Source organism: Ctenopharyngodon idella, chromosome 18 (genome assembly GCF_019924925.1).
Source record: "Ctenopharyngodon idella isolate HZGC_01 chromosome 18, HZGC01, whole genome shotgun sequence".
Taxonomy (NCBI): domain Eukaryota; kingdom Metazoa; phylum Chordata; class Actinopteri; order Cypriniformes; family Xenocyprididae; genus Ctenopharyngodon; species Ctenopharyngodon idella.
The window spans coordinates 35,085,927-35,107,098 of NC_067237.1; the positions used below are offsets into that span (position 1 = coordinate 35,085,927).

At 36.5% G+C, this 21,172-nt stretch overlaps 1 protein-coding gene across 1 annotated transcript in view; it reads left to right on the top strand.

Annotated features, from left to right (window-relative positions):
- Positions 1 to 21,172, top strand: part of cd151l (CD151 antigen, like) — a 70,101-nt gene that overhangs the window by 6,812 nt on the left and 42,117 nt on the right. The window contains exon 2 of the mRNA XM_051871446.1: positions 3,182 to 3,265. Within this exon, the coding sequence (XP_051727406.1) occupies positions 3,182 to 3,265 (84 nt within the window). The remainder of the gene's footprint in view (positions 1 to 3,181; positions 3,266 to 21,172) is intronic.

Sequence of the window (21,172 nt, forward strand, 5' to 3'; positions counted from 1 at the left end):
TTAGTTGGCAGAGAAAATAAAACACTGTTTTGTTTGACATCAATTAATACTCAATATTAATTAAATAAACTCTGCAAAAATAAAGTTATGACTGCTGTGTATTTACACTTACTGGTCTGCGCTTTACTATATAGGCATGTTTATCTGCTTAGAGATTAACCCATCGCAACTTATTTGTACTGTGTGAACTAGGATAACTACTCAACTTGATATTGTTCTAAGGGCTTATTACCTTATTTTTTCGGAACCCAAAGAAGAAATAAAAAATGTCCTGCTTGCACTCCCATTTAATGGCAGAGATGTTGACTTTAACATTTTTTCAAGCAGATGCAAATCTGTCATTAAATAATCTCATGCAACTCATGCTGTATAGGCTATTCCAAGCATTCTGGAAGTATACTGTAGAGTTTGGTGAGAATCAAACCAAAATGGCAAGTTGTTATATTTATGAAAATCTTCTGTTGCAGTCCCGTGTGCGAGTGTGTTGCAGTTCGCACTGTGCACAAGGCAGTGCATCCTTTTGAGATATCAATTAATTTTAATAAAACATAATACCTACATTATAAACCTCAGAAGAGTATTGTGTTTTAATATCTCTGTTGTGCTCTGGATGACAGACAGTCAGAATGACAGTTCTTGCATTAATGTATAGGCAAATACCCAAGTCGATGTGTAATTCTTTCCTTTTTGTATTATTGTCTAAAAATTATTTAATTTAATAATTTATCTTAATTTAATATTTTTTTTAAAACTTACTGGGCGACCAAGGTATGACAGCTGTCATACCCTGCCATACCCAATTGATGCAAAGCCTAGGTGAATTTATGTCTACACAGAAGAAAGCCTTGTCTAGGCTCTGCCCCTGTACGGATTGTGTCGAGAAAAAGATGAAATGTATTTGCAATTAGGCATGTGACGGTATCAAATTTTCATGTTGCGATAATTGCTTAAGCTTTTATCATGGTATACAATATTATCATGATATTGAAATAAGTTGCAAAAAAAAGTCTTGTCATACTATAACAGGTTTAAGAATTCTTTTTCTTATAACAGAAAGAACTCTGAACATTTAAATACAATAACACAATACACAAAAAAAAAATTCTAAAGTAAAATGTTTCAAACATTAATGTGCAAAAGAATTATAAAGAACAACAGGTAACACTTTACAATAAGGCCTCATTATTTAACGTTAGTTAATGCATTAACTAAGATAAAGAATGAGCAATAGCTACATTTGTTATAGAAGTTATTATTTTTTGTTAATGTTAGTTAAAAATACAAATGATCATTGTTAGTTTTAGCTCAGGTCCATTAATAATTACAACTTTTGATTTTAGTAATGTTATTAAACTTTAACTAAGAAATTAACATTAATAATTGCTTTATAAGTATTTTTCATTGTCAGTTTGGTAATAACGAATTAACATGTTAACTAATAAAGCCTTATGTCACTAGGTGTTAATGAACAGTAACAAATAATCAGAACATTTTCAATCATTATAGGGCATGTTGTTGTCCAGATTAAAATATAAAAATGTTTCAGTTTGAAAGTAAATAGCCTATTAAGTCTTTAAGTATTAAGTATTTGGTGCTGTGATGAACAACATTGCGAACACAAAAAATTTAATGGCTGTTTGAAGCATTTTAATTACTGTTCAGTAGCGCAGCTGCTTTGTTTACGGGGTTTCCGGGGTAACCGCTGCACTTCTGCTGTTCCATCAGCGCCCTCAGCTGTCAGAGAGTGAACGTGCACTTTCATTCAGTGCGTCTCCTTCACTCGTTCCTCCATGTGCTTTTAAATGCACATCGGGTTTGTTTACATCTGAGTGTGGGTGTTCTTTTGACGCAGCATACAGCGGTGTTGTGCATTTTATACGGTTGATGGGTAAAGTATTCTTAAAATGTATTATAAAAATGTTAATAATTCACAATAATAATTATTCACGGTTTATTCCCACGATAACAATAACGTGCATATTCATTATCGTGATATATCGTATTACCGAATATCGGCACTTCTAGTTGCAATAAACACGTTAAGAGTCCGTACAACCGCAGCTGAGGAGGACTATTATTCTGCTGACTTGATCTTCGGCTGACTAATCAGAGGAAAGGGGTGTTTCATTCCCACCCATGTGTAAATATCGAATATTCCAGCTGTTTTTTTTTTGTTTTTTTTTATCCCTGAACGAAAAACCGAGTTGAATTCTTGTTTTTTCGTTTTTTTTGTTTGTTTAAAAAAAAAAAAAAAACGAAAAAGGAACTATTTTCTCATTTTTTTATTTTTAATATTAAATCAAAAAACAACTGAACGAATGATACACAGACTGCATCCTATTCCAATTTAATTTTTCAGATATTTGTTTCACTCCAACAGCTCTAAATGGATTTGGCATAGCTTTTTTGCTTATATTATTCTCAATGTGCAGGTTGCGCAGAAAATTATATCTCCATGGTCCAATGTTGAGGTGTTTTCACTTCTTTCACTGTGGAGGGATACATCCACACACCTCTTTGAATTTTGTGACTGGCGGAGATGGCAGCATAGAATATAATTGTTCATGCTAGCCTTCGATGTTATTGCCACTGCTTCACTAGACATAGTAGTCCAGTAAGACATTACAAACCCCTCCATGTTGTTTTGACATAGGACATCACCTCAACGTCATTGCCATAATGCAGATATTCCAGAAAACGTAAGAGATAATCAGATAATCAGATTGGGACTGACAGTGTGAACATAGTCATACTCACCTTTCTTTTGTGGAATTGAAGATATTTTGAGGAACATTTCAGCTGTTGATACAGAAGTTCAATCTGTATTAATCATGAAAAAAAAAAATGTTTGTCACACACTGAAGGATTTTTGTTGTGCTTTTGTCAAACACACTGAAGGTAATTAGATAATTTTTTAAAACTGCAGTATTTAAAATCACATTTAACATAATTTTTAAAAATTATTTTCCTCAAAAATCAAGGTAAAAAAAAAAAAAACGCCCAATGTTGCAAACCCAACTGCAGAAGTTTGCTATTGTTTGTGGTTTCATAACCAGTCATAACTTACACATCAAAAGAAGCAAAAATAAAACAAATTTCACAAATTTGATAGCCCAACAAAGATGCTCAGTGGCTTTTTAGTTCATGTCTGTTTTTTTTTTTTTTCTGTTTTTTTTTTCAGATGGGGTTAAACGAAGAGAAGAATCAAACATGTGGGACCATCTGCATGAAATACCTGCTCTTCACCTTCAATTTCCTGTTTTGGGTTGGTATCTGTTACTGTCATCTAATGCAGTGGTTTTCGAACATTTAAAGGATTAGTTCACTTTCAAATGAAAATTAGCCCAAGCTTTGCTCACCTTCAAGCCATCCTAGGTGTATATGACTTTCTTCTTTCTGATGAACACAACCGAAGATATTCTAATAGATATCCTGACGCATCCAACCTTAATGGGGGTCATAAGTAAGAGCTGAAGAAAGCGCTTAATAAAGGCCTTCTTAACAAGTTATGAAGTAAAATATCTAGCTTCCGCCAGACCGGCTTACATATTAAAGTTACGAAGAAAGTGTAAACTGGTGTTGCGTCAGTTAAACTTTTTTCGTAAGTTGAATAGGGAAGGCGTAGGACATAGCATAAGCTTTTTGAACTTCAAGAGTTCTACACTTTCTTCATACGTTGAATACGGAAGGCGGTCTGGCGGAAGCTAGGTATTTTACTTCATAACTTGTTAAATATGGATTTTTCACTTCAATATGGATTTTTCAAAATACGCATTGTTTCACTTCAGAAGGCTTTTATTAACCCCCCGGAGCCATGTGGAGTACATGTTTATGATGGATGGATGTAGATGGAAGCACTTTCTTCAGCTCATACTAGTGACCCCCATTCACTGCCATTATAAAACTCAGATGCGTCAGGATATTTATTGATATTTCTCCAAATATTTGCATCAGAAAGAAGAGAGTCATATACACCATAGTCCCCCACTACCAGAGCATATGCATACCAGAGCATACGCTCTTTTTTTTTTTTTTTTTTTTTTTTTTTTTTAAGTCCTTCACAACATTTGTCTATGTAGTATCCACTGTATTTACTATATATCAAATTAATTTAGGCTTACCTTTCAGTGGGATGGGTGCACTTGTTTTTGGGAGCACAAAAGCTTTATTAGTGGCATGACACTGGATACGACTACTCGCTGTATTTATGTTTTATATATGTAACAGCGGAAGAAGTCTGCTCGCACAAATATGTAGGCTAGATCCAAATGGAAGTGGTACATCCACTGCCACATTTGATAACTCTTTGTATTCCTCTGCTACTGTAATCCAATATTCAGGCAGTGTGGAATTGGAAATTAAGTTTTTAGTGTTTGATCACTGGACATCTCCGGCAAAGCATCTTCCAGATTTGTGGGGAAATGAGTCCTAGATTTAGTGAATCGTTGCCATATCTAGTCATACAGTTCTGGGTTGTTTCACAAAAGCATTGTGAGCCCAAGTTGATCATGGAACCGTATGAGCCATGAAGATCCATATCTTCTTTGGTGGACATCCTATTCACTAATATGACTTGAATACTTGAAACTTGAAAACTAGCTGTTTTATTTAGCTGACCAACTATCAAAATCTGTGTGGCAAAGATGGGCGACCCTCTGGGCGGCACGGAGCGAATGCATTTGCATTGTAGTGAATTGCAGACCAGTATCGATTTAAAGGGATAGTTCACCCAAAAATGAAAAGTTTGTCATCATTTACTCACCCTTATGTTGTCCCAAACCTTTATTTTGAAAAATGTTGGTAACCAGACAGTTGACGTTTGACATTGACATATATATATTTTTTTTCCTACTATGGAAGTCAAGGGCTACCGTCAACCAACGCTTTAAGTGTAAATACGCAGCGTTTTGGACAAAGGGATGAAGTTAAAATAATATGACGTATAAAATATGACATTATTTTGTATCAGTGTAGTCCCTCCCACCCCTAATATGTAAGATTTTTGGATTAAAATAACCAAAAACCACTAAAACAATGTTATATATTTTGTTGCCTTGTGTACTTAAATTATCCCAAATGTTTCCAACAATGTTTAAATCAAGAGAAATCAGCTATTTTAACCAGTCCCAAAGGCCCGTGTCACTGCGTCGCCTGTGACGTCTCATCCGCGCATCCGTAGAAATCATGGAAACACCAAAGACGCTTTAATATATTAACCATTTTATCAGACAGGTGAGCAACTGTTTGGATACTTTTATTGACAGAAAACTAATCTTTGTTATATAGTTTAACAGTTAGATGTTTTAAATCTATTGTTTTCTTGACTTTCCTCGAGTAACATGCTTGTACCATGCCTCACAGACAACACTGTTTTGTCAAGTGGCTAACATGATAGCATTATCAGAAAGAGCTTTATTTGTATTAACAGTAATACAGCATTTTCTCCAAAATACAAAATATTTTACAATTAATTACATATAATTTAGCAACACAAGTCATACAACTTTTATTAATGATATTCTAATATCAATCTAGCTTACTGCGGTGTGTGACAAGTGTCTCATACCAGCCACCAGTCACATTATAAAAACTTTCAACACACTCAAACATATTTTAGTATGATTGTTTTGACCAAGTGAAACACCGCTGCATTACCCCCGATTAAATTAATCAGATAAAGTGACCTGTATGAGTTGAAATTCAGCATTTGTGGCTATTTCATTAGAATGAGATAAAATATTGTGAATTTAAGTGATCAAACATAACTGTAGCAAAGTTCAAGTTCAGGGACAAAGGGGGCAGACGTTAAACAACTTTAGTCATAAAATATGCATAACCAACAAAGCGAAAGGAGAGGCAGTGACCGACTGCGGCATATAAGCGTAATAAAAACAGCAGCGTAAAATGTCCCATGCTTTTGGCCCCTCCTTGCTTCTTACCACAGTAACGTTAATAAAACTTTAACACATTAGCTCACCCATGAACATTATTTCTGCCCGAGTCCTGTCGGATTGCTTTCCATCGGCTGTGGAGGTGAAGACGACAACTCCCATGATTTCATTCATTGAAACACTCACTTCCAGTCATTGAAACACTCACTCAACCGATTTATTCAAAGAATCAGAATTATTCAGGAATGAAATGCCGCTCTGTGTGCTTGTCAGTCACACAATGCTTCCGTGGCTTTGCTTTGGAAGTTTAGTTGGCAGAGAAAATAAAATGCACTGTTTTGTGTGACATAAATTAATACTCAATATTAAGGAAATAAACTCAGCATATTGTCTAACACAAAGGTTATGACTGTTGGGTATTTATACTTAAATCAATACTGGTCTTTTAGACATGGCAATATACATTAATAAGATATCACAATAATGAACATGCACAGTATTGTTATCATAGGCACTTCAAAATACCTTGAGTAATTCCTTATTGCAAATTATTTAGTTTAAATATTAACAAATATTAACAATATTAAATATTAAAAAAAATTTTTAAATACTTTTCCATCATCCGGTTAAAATGTACAACACTGCATGTTCGCTGAAACAAAGGCATGTGCACTAGGGGTGTAAGAAAATATAGATACAAGTGAATATCATGATATTATGTTTGGCGATACTGCATCGATTCTCAAAAATCGATTCTCCTCTGGCTTGCTTAGTTGGGAACACTTGACTTGACATTTGATATTCAACAGTGCTTTGATCTGCCTGCATTGACACTATTCTTTAAGAGCTGCTGTGCAGCCAAACAATGTACCAGTTATCAATGTAAAGCTGCTTTGACACAATCTACATTGTAAAAAGCGCTATATAAATAAAGGTAAAAAAAAAAAAAAAAAAAAAAAACACTGTATCGATATTTATTTATTTGTTTGTTTGCATCCAAGATTTGTGGCTTTGTGTTCGGTTTAAACCACAGACTGTATAATAAAACCCAACCGCTATATGTCAGTGTTATCTCAGAATATAAACTAACGCGGAGAAGCGCAAGGTGCGTGCATCGCTAGTGTTACGAACAGATCAAATTAAGTAAATAAAGAATTTAAATAAACTGAACAAATTGAACGTCTTCAGAGCCCCTGTCTCCCGTCCCAGCACTGATTCAACACCTGAACCATTTTATAAATCAAGCAAAAAGATTTATTAAGGGAAAAAAGGTAACAAAGAAAACGAAAGATCTTACATGGAAGCAATTAAATTCAGGAGGGGGCAATGGCCCAAAATAACGAAAAAAAATAAGTCCAACTATTTTAGAAAACTAAATAACCTAAACACAAATTAACGATGCAAACAAAAGACAATTATAATCTACCTCTCTACCTATAAACAGCAGAAAAAGAGATATAAAAATAAATGGCACCCATCTCCCTACAGCTTCCTTAAATTAAAACATAAAGAATTGAGAAAATAATGAAACAAAACATGAAACAAGTCAAAGTTCAAACAAATCAAGTCCTGCACTCAGGGATTGAATGAAAAGAGTCCTTTAACACACACACACAAAAAAAAATAAAAATAAAATAGATCTCCTCACTTGCACTAATCTCACAGACCAGTAATATATAAATGGGGAGAAATAAAACACACCTCTGCAACAGGCGACAGGGATTCTTTGGAAGAGAGACAGAGGGAAAACTCCCACCTCTGCAACACTGGAAAACTGGACGGCTTTTATGGCAGAGCACGCGGCCGAATAAGACCAAATAAGCAAAGGGTGATACTCAGGAGCGTGAATTAACAACAGGTGTCGCTATTCATCCTAGGAGAGCAAAAACATTAGGCCTTTATCACACTTCTGTGTTCGAAATGCAGAAGCTTCAAGTATTAGCGTAAAAAAAACTTCCACTGCAGCCTTTATTATTGGCTGTGCCCATAGCACGGGAATGTTGTGATTTATTTTTGTAAAATTCAGCACAGATACTTATTCTAAAGACACCAGACTCTGTTTACAATCATTGATTGAGTATTGTGAAACAAAGAAAAAATGTGCCATAATATTCCGATGTATATTTCGTTATTTAAAGGAGAGCGTGCAAGACATACTGTATGTGTACGCAATACTTCAGAGTCTTATTACCTTATTTTATCACAGAACTGCAAAAATAGAATACAAAAAACATATCACTTTAAAAACTTAAAATATTAACTATGACTAAAGTCTATTTTGGGTGGATAAAATTACGGGTTTGGGGGAAATTTATTGTATTAAACAATAATGTTCACATTTTTTTTCATGGACTTCACTTACTTAAATTATAACTGTTATAACAATACTGGTGCATATACAGTATCTCACAAAACTGAGTACACCCCTCACATTTCAGCAACCATTATATATTCTCAAGGGACAATACTATAGAAATGAAAATTGGATATACTTTAGAGTAGTCAATGTGCAGCTTGTATAGCAGTATAGATTTACTGTCCTCTAAAAATAATAAGTCAACATACAGCCATTATTGTCTAAATAACTGGCAACAAAAGTAAGTACACCCTAAGTAAACATGTCAAAACTGTGTCCAAAGTGTCAATATTTTGTGTGAGCACCATTGTTATCTAGCACTGCCTTAATCCTTCTGGGCACCAGAGCTGCACAGGTTGTTGCTGGGATCCTCTTCCACTCCTCCATAATGACATCACGGAGCTGCTGGATGTTAGACACATGGCGCTTCTCCACCTTCCGCTTGAGGATGCCCCACAGGTGCTCAATAAGGTTCAGGTCTGGAGACATACTTGGCCACTCCATCACCTTCACCTTCAGCTTCCTCAGCAAGGCAGTTGTCATCTTGGCGGTGTGTTTGGGGTCATTATCATGCCGTTTGGCCCAGTTTCTGAAGGGAGGGCATCATGTTCTGCTTCAGAATGTCACAGTACATGTTGAAATCCATGTTCCCCTCAATGAAGCGCAGCTCCCCAGTACCAGCAGCACGCATGCAGCCCCAGACCATGATGCTACCACCACCATGCTTGACTGTAGGCAAGACACAGTTTTTTTGGTACTCCTCACCAGGGCGTCACCACACATGCTGGACACCATCTGACCCAAACAATTTTATCTTAGCCTCATCAGACCACATGACATGGTTCCAGTAATTCATGCTCTTGGACAGGTTGTCTTCAGCAAACTGTTTGTGGGCTTTCTTGTGAGCCAGCTTCAGAAGAGGCTTCCTTCTAGGACGACGGCCATGCAAATTGACTTGTTGTAGTGTGCGGCATATGGTCAGAGCACTGACAAGCTGATTTCCCGCTTCTGCAACCTCTAAAGCAATGCTGGCAGCACTCATGCATCTGTTTTTTGAAGCCAGCTTCTGCACCTGATGCACAGCATGAGGACTCAACTTCTTTGATCAACCCTTGCGAGGCCTGTTCTGAGTGGAACCCGTCTTAAAAAACCTCTGTATGACCCTGGCCACTGTGCTGTAACTCCGTTTTCATGGTGTTACCGATCTTCTTATAGCCTAGGCCATCTTTGTGGAGAGCAACAATTCTAATTCTCAAATCCTCAGAGAGTTCTTTGCCATGAGGTGCCATCTAGTGGTCAGTATGAGAGAACTGTACTCAAAGCACCAAATTTGAACTGCTCTAATACAAGATACACAAATTTGTATGGTTCTATCAAGCAGACAAAAACATGAACATGATGAATAGGACATGTAGCTTTGCATGGTTAAACGACATACAGGTGCATCTCAATACATTAGAATGTCATGGAAAAGTTCATTTATTTCAGTAATTCAACTCCAATTGTGGAACTTGTGTATTAAATAAATTCAGTGCACACAGACTTAAGTACTTTAAGTCTTTGGTTCTTTTAATTGTGATGATTTTGGCTCACATTTAACAAAAACCCACCAATTCACTATCTCAATAAATTAGAATACTTCATAAGATCAATAAAAAAAGGATATTTTAAACAAATGTCAGGCTTCTGAAAAGTATGTTCATTTCTATGCACTCAATACTTGGTTGGGCCTCCTTTTGCATGAATTATGCATCAATGCGGCGTGGCATGGAGGCAATCAGCCTGTGGCACTGCTCAGGTGTAATGGAAGCCCAGGTTGCTTTGATAGCAGCCTTCAGGTCATCTGCATTGTTGGGTCTGGTGTCTCTCATCTTCCTCTTGACAATACCCCATAGATTCTCCTATGGGGTTCAGGTCAGGCGAGTTTGCTGGCCAATCAAGCACAGTAACACCATGGTCATTGAACCAGCTTTTGGTACCTTTGGCAGTGTGGGCAGATGCCAAATCCTGCTGGAAAATTAAATCAGCATCTCCATAAAGCTTGTCAGCAGAAGGAAGCATGAAGTCCTCTAAAATGTCCTGGTAGATGGCTGCGTTGACTGTGGACTTCAGAAAACACAGTGGACCAACACCAGCAGATGACATGGCAGCCCAAATCATCACTGACTGTGGAAACTTCACACTGGACTTCAAGCAACATGGTTTCTGTGCCTCTCCACTCTTCCTCCAGACTCTGGGACCTTGATTTCCAAATGAAATGCAAAATTTACTTACATCTGAAAAGAGCACTTTGGACCACTGAGCCACAGTCCAGTTCTTTTTCTCCTTATCCCAGGTAAGACGCTTCTGACGTTGTCTTTGGTTCAGAAGTGGCTTGGTACGTGGAATGTGACAGTTGTAGCCCATTTCCTGAAGACGTCTGTGTGCTCCAGCTTCAATGACTCCAGCTTCAGTCCACTCCTTTTGAAGCTCTCCTAAGTTCTTAAATCAGCTTCACCTGACAATCTTCTCAAGCCTGCGGTCATTCCTTTCACTTGTACATCTTTTCCTACCACACTTTTTCCTTCCAGTCAACTTTCCATGAATATGCTTTGGCACAGCACTCTGCGAACAGCCAGCTCTTTCAGCAGTGACCCTCTGTGGCTTACCCTCATTGTTGAGGGTCTTGATGATCGTCTTCTGGACAACTGTCATGTCAGCAGACTTTCCCATGACTGCTGTTGGGATTACTGACCTAAACCCAGTATTTATACCCTGAGAATGGTAATTTAATAGAACTTGAAATTAAATATTCTAATAATTTGAGATACTGATTTTTTGATTTTGATGAGCAGCAAGCTGAAATGAAAACAAAAAAGTCTGGAAATATTTTACTGTCTAATGAATCTAGAATATATTTAAGTTTTACTTTTTCAACTAAATTACAGGAAAAAAAAAACTTTTTCATGATTCTAATTTATTGAGATGCACCTGTACAGCTGTTATCACTTAGAATATACTCACTTTTGTTGCCAGCTATTTTGACAATAATGGCTGTATATTGAGTTATTTTCAGAGGACAGTAAATCTATACTGTGCTATACAAGCTGCACATTGACTACTCTAAAATATGTCCAAGTTTCATTTCTATAGTATTGTCCCTTGAGAAAATATACTAAAATGGTTGCTGAAATGTGAGGGGTGTACTCACTTTTGTGAGATACTGTATATGTTTAACATATCAGAGGAATGTGCAAATGAACAAATGAATGTGCTAATACACTGCAGAAATGACAAGCAAGTAGAACAGATCGTTATCACTCTGCCTATCGCTTTTGCAATATAAACCACTCACAGCTGAAAGAAATTATGTTCAAATAGAGCTAGATAGAACCTACATTTGAAAATATGATGAAGAGATTGCATTTTTAATGAAATAACTGGTGCGCCGGTGGATCATGGATCATGAACAGTTTTTATTGATCCATCTCCCATTTTCGCTATTGTCCTTGCTTGCTTGCTTCACAATACCTGCAGAATTTCTGATGATTCGGCTGTGCCGCTCCAAGACGTTAATACTGGCTTGCCTTGAACGTGGGCTGGTATATGCAAATTTTGGGGGTGTAAATAATAATGATCCAGACTGTTATGTAACAGTCGGTGTTATGTTGGGATTTGCCCTTTTATCCATGGTGTTTTTCACGCACAAGGTTTACATATGAAGGAGGAAACAATGGTATTTGAGGCTCACGGTATGTCATTTACATCTACAGAACTCTTATTATTCAGCTATGCCAAGGTAAATTCAATTTTCAATTCTATGGCACCTTTAATGGGACTTTGATAGTGTTCAAGCCACTGAACAAATGTCTCTTCCACCATGTATTTTTCCTCTTCCTCTGTCGGTAATGCAGGGAGTCTTGTGATTGGTTGTCAAGCCACATCAGCCTCATCTCTGACTGGCTTGAATTGTGGCATATTGTAATGCTGGGTTGTGTTGAGCAAGCAAGCTGTTTAGAGAGCACTCAGTGTGGGTATCAGGAGAGCAAGCAACTGAAACGTTGCACATGCATAAGACAACGTCCGCGTACATCCAAATAAACTTCTTTTAAATACAAAATTGATTTTCGTTCGCTCTAAATACTTTATTTGCGAGACGAACATTTCTCCGCAAAACTCCGAAATGCCCTTTTGCATGCTCAAAATATGATCTCAGTCAGTGACATGTTTGCCCGGCTCATGGAACAAAGGTGGGCAGTGACAGCTGTGCTGTCTGACTGCACTGTCACCAAGTTAGCAGACACCAGAATTCTTGAGGTCAAAGTACTGGCAGCCGATGGAGGACGTGGCACCTGTGCTGGCAGCATTAAAGTGTGCCACGACTGTAATGTCTACTGAATCTGATGTGTCCATCTCAAATATCTATCCCATCACTTACGGCCTCTTACATTCACATCTTAAGAGAAACAAAGCGGACAGCACTCAGGTTTGGGAGTTCAAAGCAAAAGTGCGCAGCTTTTCATAGGGAATGCGCCACCAAATGGTTTAAATTTATTACTTTAGATTCACACTAGCACACTCCCATCAAAACCATCCATGACAGCGATGATGCTGGATGCCAGACACAAACATCTAGGCTTTCTAATGACATCAGAGAGGCTGGCTGCCAACGCAAAGCTGCACAAAATGGCATCCGTAGTGGTTCTGACCGGGTCCCCTACAGAGAATGCAAATAGTGGGGTTACTCAAAGTGTGCAGCAGGTCCAAGCTGGAGGTGATGATGGGAAAAGAGCCTTCGGATGCTTTTCAAAAGTAATTACAATAAACAGCGTATCAATGACTCAGAAAGCGAGGTGAACAACTTTCTTGGAGAACAGCCTCCTTCACTTGACACAAGTCCACTAGAAACGCAAAGCGAATGCCACCAGGTTTCCCAGATGTTTATGCATACCAGGAACATCCGTCCCATCAGAACGCGTGTTCTCAGCAGCTGGCCTGACGGTCAACAGAATTCGCACAAGACTAACCCCTGAATATGTTAACATGCTGATCTTTTTGAACAAAAACCAGTGATGTGCACCTAAAGTATGCTGTGCTGTATCCTGAACTTTGTGTTGACACAAAGTTTGTATCATAATTGCGTTAGATGAAAGTAAACATTCATATTAATGTACATTTCTTAAAATAGTTAAAATAATTCAAATGTGCAAACGTGTGTTACTTTAAGTATTTAAAGCTAAAAGTGTTGCACAGTTAACGTGCTATAAATTACTTGTTGTGCTATATTATCACTAAATATTGGATTCAATCTTTTTGTCAACTTGTTTTCTTTCAATTAGGACTGGTTTTGTATTTCTTTTCAAACTGATTTATCGTAGGCCTTATTGATCTGAGCTTATGCATCTCAGTTTTTGAGTGAAAAAAAAACAAAACATCATTTGTGAATCATTTTGGAAATATTAAATAAAATATGAAAAAAAAAAAAAATTGCACTGTTGATCACACTAGTCTACTTTAATGTTTAACCAGGACGTTTGTTTTGAAATGCTTTTATTTTGTACAAAATGGCAGAAAGCGAGGTTTTATTACCAAACACTTGTAGTGTTTCCGGTCAAAAATGACCGGCCATTGGAAGTGAATGGGAGAGACACTTTTTTTACAATTATCTTATATAGCCTAGCCATTTTTAATAGGATGACAGTTGAAGGAACCCGACCTTGTTATACTTAAATATATTTGATTCTTCTTAGCTTACTAAAGTGTTTCCTGCAACTGGAGTATTCTCTGTCTGAAGCGCACAACTGCATGAGCTTGTATTTTGGGTTAAGCTGCGTTGCTTTGACATTGTGTAAAATAGAATAATAGAAACAACATGTATTAGCCTTTTTACCCGTTATTATCAATCTAAATGAATCTACTGCAAAATATAGGAGCTTGTTAAAACTCAAACGTGAGATTTTATTGGGATGGCGTGTTCTTTATTACAGTTCGTTCATTTATTTTTCGTTCTTCTTTTATTTAAATAGCCTACCCGTTACTGTGTCAGTAATTGCTGTGCTGCTAATTTCTGATTTGGGAGCGATTTGTTTGTCAGAAAAATGTTAGGCTACCTTATTAAAAGTATTGCTCTTAACAGACCTGTGTTTTGTATCACTATGCAGTGTTCCGTAACTGTCCGTCGCAAATGTTATGCCATCCGCAGCATTACTTAATAAAGAAAATAACTTTAAATGAGCAACTGAAAAACAGAAATACCCCGCATACATGTGGTGTTGCACATACAATGCAGATCGACAGTTCAACCGGAAGCACGCAGCTTTTAAAGGGGCCACACCGTATTTCTACTCGTTACACTGCCTTTATTAGAGAGAAGAATATGTTCAGCCCCCTCCTTCCGAAGCTTCGAATATTCATTGTGGATTACTACCGAAGCTTCAAAGCTCAAAAAATGGTATTCGGACCAGCCCTAGATACATGCATATGCACGCTACCAAACGCACATTCATGCACACAAATTCAGCAGGGGCTGGCGCAAAATGCGGCATCGGCATCTCGCAGCGGCACTTCCAGTGGCATCTCCAGCAGCCAGGGACTTCTTCGGCAGCTGTCACTAGAGCGGCATCTCCAGCAGCCGCGGCATCGGCATCTTGTAGCGGCACTTCCGGCGGCATCTCCAGCGGCCAGGGACTTCTTCGGCAGCTCTCCCTACAGCGGCATCTCCAACAGCCGCGGCATCGGCATCTAGAGCAGCTAGGGACTTTATTCGCCATCACCTGCCGCTGACCAACATAATTCGATGTAATATTTTTTTTATTTTAAAAATTACATTTTATCAAAATATATAACAGAGGACTATCATTTGTAAGCATTTATCACAAATTTTGTTAATAACGTTATGATGCTCCACTACATGAGAGAAAGCTGAAATTGTTGCTTGTGTTTATTTAGACTACATATACAGTTAATACAGAAATTAATTTCTGATAGGCTATGCTGCACAAAGCTGAAATTGCGGCATCTCGTAGTGGCACTTCAGGTCGGACTGTCATTTGTAAGCATTTATTAATTTTGTTAATACGTTTCTGACGCTGCAGTAGCCTACATCAGAGAACGCTGAAATTACTGTGTGTGCATGGCAGTCTTGTGGTAGGCTATATAATGTAATGACAGTCCTGTGTATATAGCCTAATGTTATTTTGTTCAAATGCAGTTTTTAAAGTGAAAATATGACATCGAATTAATGTAATTGGCCAGCGGCAGTTGCTACAAACAGCGACAGCTGCCGGAGAAAGTCTGTGGCTGCAGGAGATGCCGCAATTTCAGCTTTGTAGACCTAATTCTTATTTTCTGATAGGAATACAAAATCAATCAGTAGTTTATTTATGATCACATTTATTTTTGATCACAGTGCTTCTGCACACAACAGTCCAACATTTATTCCAAATTACGCATATTTTGAGAAATGTGTAGGCTATTCACATGTTTACCTCACATTTCTTTAGATAGAATAGAAAATTATTAATGACTCGCAGAAAGATTATCTGCCGATCCATTAGTCAATATTGCGTCATAATAATTCCCACCTTATGGTGACGGTAAACTTCTTCGTTCAGTCTCATAATATACATTTATGCGTCAGTTTATTTTAATATCTGCATTAGGTCACAACAGAATATGTTTTGAGCAGAAATATTGTATTATCATACTGTCACTCTGAAATAATGGTGACTGACTTTAATAGGCTAGTTGAAATGGCGCGATCACGAATCCCAGACCGTCTCTAAGCGGAGCGCTAACAATTAAAATCCATTTCTGATGTTATTGTTGTTTGTATTGTCACGTTGGGCGTTTTACTTGGCTATGTTTTATAAAATATTTTTATTTTAGGTAGGCTATTTTATATGCTCTGTTGGTCCCCCACCCCCCTGCAAATCACACCCTAACTAGTAAATCGCATGCCTTAATAAAATATAAATGCATTACATCTTGCTTTGAAATGTCATTACATGAATATAAGCTGTTATTCGGTTAATACAGAAATGAGTTTATGATATGCTGCAGAAAGCTGAAATTGCGGCATCTCCTGCAGCCACGGACTTTGTCCGGCAGCTGTCTCTGTTTGTAGCACCCACCCGCCGCTGGCCAATTACATTAATTCGATGCAATATTAACTACATTTGAACAAAATAACATTAGGCTATAGCCTACACAGGACTGTCATTACATTATATAGCCTACCACAAGACTGCCATACACACGCAGTAATTTCAGCGTTTTCTGATGCTACTGCAGCGTCAGAAATTAACTACATATTAACAAAATTAATGATAAATGCTTACAAATGACAGTCCTGTGATATATAATGCTATTTTGTTGCAATGTAGCTTTTTAAAATAAGAAGAAAGTCCGTGGCTGCAGGAGATGCCACTCCGAGATGCCGCTGTAGCGACAGCTGCCGGAGAATATCCGTGGCCGCTGGAGATACCACCTGAAGTGCCGCTACGAGATGCCGCAATTTCAGCTTTGTGCAGCATAGCCTATCAGAAATTAATTTCTGTATTAACTGAATAAACGTTATTAACAAAATTTGTGATAAATGATTACAAATGGTAGTCTTCTGGTATAATGGTATTTTGACGAAATGTACTTTTTTAAATAAAATAAAAAAAAATATTACATCGAATTATGTTGGCCAGCGGCAGGTGATGCCAAATAAAGTCCCTGGCTGCTCTAGATGCCGCTGTAGGGAGGGCTGCCGAAGAAGTCCCTGGCCGCTGGAGATGCCGCCGGAAGTGCCGCTACGAGATGCCGATGCCGCATTTTGCGCCAGCCCTCTCTCCACAAATTAATACTATACCTGTAAACACTCTCGTTTTTCCCGTGAATCTCCATTTCACACCCATCTCCCGCCCCCCTCCCGTTTTGTTATATATTATATTATTTATGTATGTGTGTGTGTATGTGTACTTGACTACCTAGGGGACCATGGTGTCATTACACCTTTATCAACAGGGGACCACAGAGTAAAGGTCCCCTGTTGGTCATGCTTTAAATCATGTTAAAATCAAGTAAAAAACACTGGTGAATTTTTTTTTTTTTTTTTTTTTTTTCATTTTTGGCCAAGTGGGGACCTACAGGTGTGTGTATGTGTGTTTAAGCCCATACTCAGCAGCACCCCTGTAGGCTGGAGCAGGAACTGTAATGGCCCATTAACACTCCTCTATTGTTTGAATGGCTTGCTGTCTCAGAAAAAGCTCTGAGACTGCGAGCTGTTGTTTAACAGGCTGCTTACTAAAGGAACCTTTTATTAACTACTAGGCCAATTATAGAATTTTTTAGAATTATCTTCACTATTATTTCACTCTAATACTAAAACATTCTAAGACAATTACTATATAAATTAACAAAATATTCAAATGTTTTTTTTTGTTTGTTTTTTTAAATATACCAGAAATTATTTATGCATCGTTCTACATCTGGATAATATTTGACCAATTTAGCAGCTTTCTAGTTTCAAACTTTGCATTACATTAATATGAAATTTTAAACAGTAAGTATTTCAAAATATATACTCAACCAGTATAAAATTAAACTGCCATCAATAGAGGGAAAAAACAAAACAAAAAACAAAGCATCCGAACAGGTGATGCACTATATCAGGTCAAGACTCAAAAATTTATATCGACTTGCTGCATTGGAAATGTTCAGCTGACTTAATCATATTATGCGAACTGAATGTCTATTCACACAGGCACTTTAGTTGAACCAAAATTTATTTGTGTCTGCTTAAACTGCTCATTTAGCATGCACAGTTTAACTAGTGTGGAAATTGGCTTGGAATAGTGAATAAACACAATGCCTTTGGTCCCCTGTTAGATGGTAAAGTGTGACACATGTTTGGTTGCTTTGCCTTTTCTTACCATCACTATACACACACACACACACACACACATATATATATATATATATATATATATATATATATATATAATATATGTATGTATATGGGCAAGAACTGAACTGATGTTTTAGTGTTACTATGAACATTGCCACTACATTCAGAGATATTCAGAATCCGAAATATTGCTAAATGTAAAGGCAACCAAACAGGTGTCACACTTTACCATCTAACAGGGGACCAGTGTTCTTTTATGTAATGAAATCATTATAACGTGCACATTTACTGCTGTTTAACTTTACCATGTTCACTTTAAGTTGTGTGGAATTGGGCATGGAATGATGAATAAAAATGGTCATCACTTTATACAGTGAATATTGATTTGATTAAACAAAATGCCTTTGGTCCCCTATTAGATGGTAAATCACAACATTTGTTTGGTTGCTTTGCCATGTCTTACCGTCACAAGCACACTGTAAAGATTTTGGAGGTCAGATCTCAATTTTATGTTGACTTGCTGCATTGCCGAAAATTGTCAGTTATCTCAATTAAATTAAGTGAAATGAATATCTTTTAACATTGTCACTTTAGCTGAACCAGCTGAAGATTTTCAATGGAACAATCAACATAAAGATGAGTTTTGACCTTTAAAATCTTTCTACAGTGTATTTTTTTATGGCAAGAACTGGTGTTTTAGTTTTGTTATGAACATTGCTATTACATTCAGAGATAGTTAGAATACCAAATTTTGCTAAATATAAAGACAACATAACCTATTATGGTAACCTGTTATTGTAATGGCAAATTAACTAATTTTGTTCAAGTCAGTTATTAAACCTTACTGAACCAACCTAAATAAATTCATTTATAACAACAAAACCAAGTTTTATGGGTTAAATCAAGCAGAAATAGCTCTTTAAGGTAACAATTGCAGGTCACCACTTTATTTAGTGAATATTGATTTGATTAAACAAAATGCCTTTGGTCCCCTGTTAGATGGTAAATTGCGACATCTGTTTGGTTGCTTTGCCATTTCTTACCATCACAAACAAAATGTAAAGATTTTGGAGGTCAGATCTCAAAATTTTATGTTGACTTGCTGCATTGCTGCAAAATTGTCAGTTATCTCAATTAAATTATGTGAACTGAATGTCTTTTAACACTGGCACTTTAGCTAAACCAAACTAAAGATTTTCAATTCAACAATCAACATAAAACTGAGTTTTGACCTTCAAAATCTTTCTACAGTGTATTTTTTTATGGCAATATCTGGTGTTTTAGTTTTATTATGAGCATTGCTATTAAAATCAGAATACGAAATATTGCTAAATGTAAACGCAACCAAACAGGTGTCAGACTTTACCATCTAACAGGGGACCAGTGTCCTTTTGTGTATGAAATCACTATAACATACACATTTTGCTGCTGCTTAACTTTACCATGTACACTTTAACTTGTGTGAAAATGGGCATGGAATGGTGAATAAAAAATGGTAACCTATTATGGTAACCTGTTATTGTAATGGCAAATTAACTAATTTTGTTCAAGTCAGTTATTACAACTTACTGAACCAACCTAAATAGATTAATTTATAACAACATAACCAAGTTTTATTTGTTAAGTCAAGCAGAAATGGCTCCTTAAATTAACAATTGCAGGTAACCACTTTATACACTGAATATTGATTTGATTAAACAAAATGTCTTTGGTCCTCTGTTAGATGGTAAATTGCGACATCTGTTTGGTTGCTTTGCCATTTCATGCCATCACAAATACACTGTAAAGATTTTGGAGTTCAGATCTCAACATTTTTGTTGACAATTGAAATATATGAACTAGGGATGTTCATTTTGTTTTTTTGTTTTTCCTGACTGACAGCCGATGCCTGCTTATCAATATCTAATGTCTAAGAATCTGTGGAACTTCTCAAATAAACTAGACAAGATGCTGGGATTTACCCAAATTAAATTAAAATACAGTTTTTACCACCACTAGAATGCATTTCTCAATATTTAGAACTGAGTGAGGAGTTTTGAAAAATTACCTAACCAACTTTCAGCTTCACAACAGTTAACTTCACATTCAAAATGCACTAAAACTACTAAAATACTTAATTCATGTCTCAAATCAAGTCATTCTTCACAAGACTAGAAGAAGGTTTTCCCTTAACAAACACACTTTGTCACTCATTAAAAAAAAAAGGAGCATTCCAGAGTTTTATTTTGTAAAATTTCTTTACAAAACAAGAATGACACTGTTTACTGTTTATAATTCACTGCAACACAAAAATTAGTAAGACTGAAATTTGCTACATTTCTACAGAAACACCATATTGAAATATATTCCAAATCTAAAAAAAAATAAAATACTATCAAAATAATTAGATGTAAGCAGAACACCTACATAAGTGTTAGTCTTTCAGTTTCATCACCATCTATACAAAATGGAAAATTTAGGAATAATTTTGTACAGTAATTTTAACATGGATTATTTAACAATAATTATAAACAGTAGATAATGTCATTTTTGTTTTGTAAAGAAGTTTTACAAAAGAAAACATTGTGTAATGCTCCTGTTTTGTTGTTGTTGTTTTGTTTTATGAGTGAGAGTGTTTGTTGGGGGGAACTTTTGCTAGTCTTGTGATGAATGACATGATTTGAGACATGAATTAAGTGTTTTTGGTAGTTTTAGTGCATTTTGAATGTGAAAATAACTGCTGTGAAGCTTAAAGTTGGTTAGGTAATTTTTCAAAACTCTTCACTCAGTTCTATTGATTCAGTAAATATTGAGAAATGTGTCCTAGTGGTGGTAAAAAGCTGTATTTTAATTTAATTTGTGTAAATCCCAGCATCTTCTCTTCTTTATTTGAGAAGTTCCACATATTCTTAGACATTGGTAACAGTATTGGTAGTTAGTAAGCTCTTTTGGCCTGTACCTCACCTGTGATAAACTTACCTTTCAAGACTTCCTGTATTGAAATGTAAATTACCAGTGGGGGTTGTGCAGCAAACTCAGTCCTAAATACACATGAAATTACCTATGTTAGAA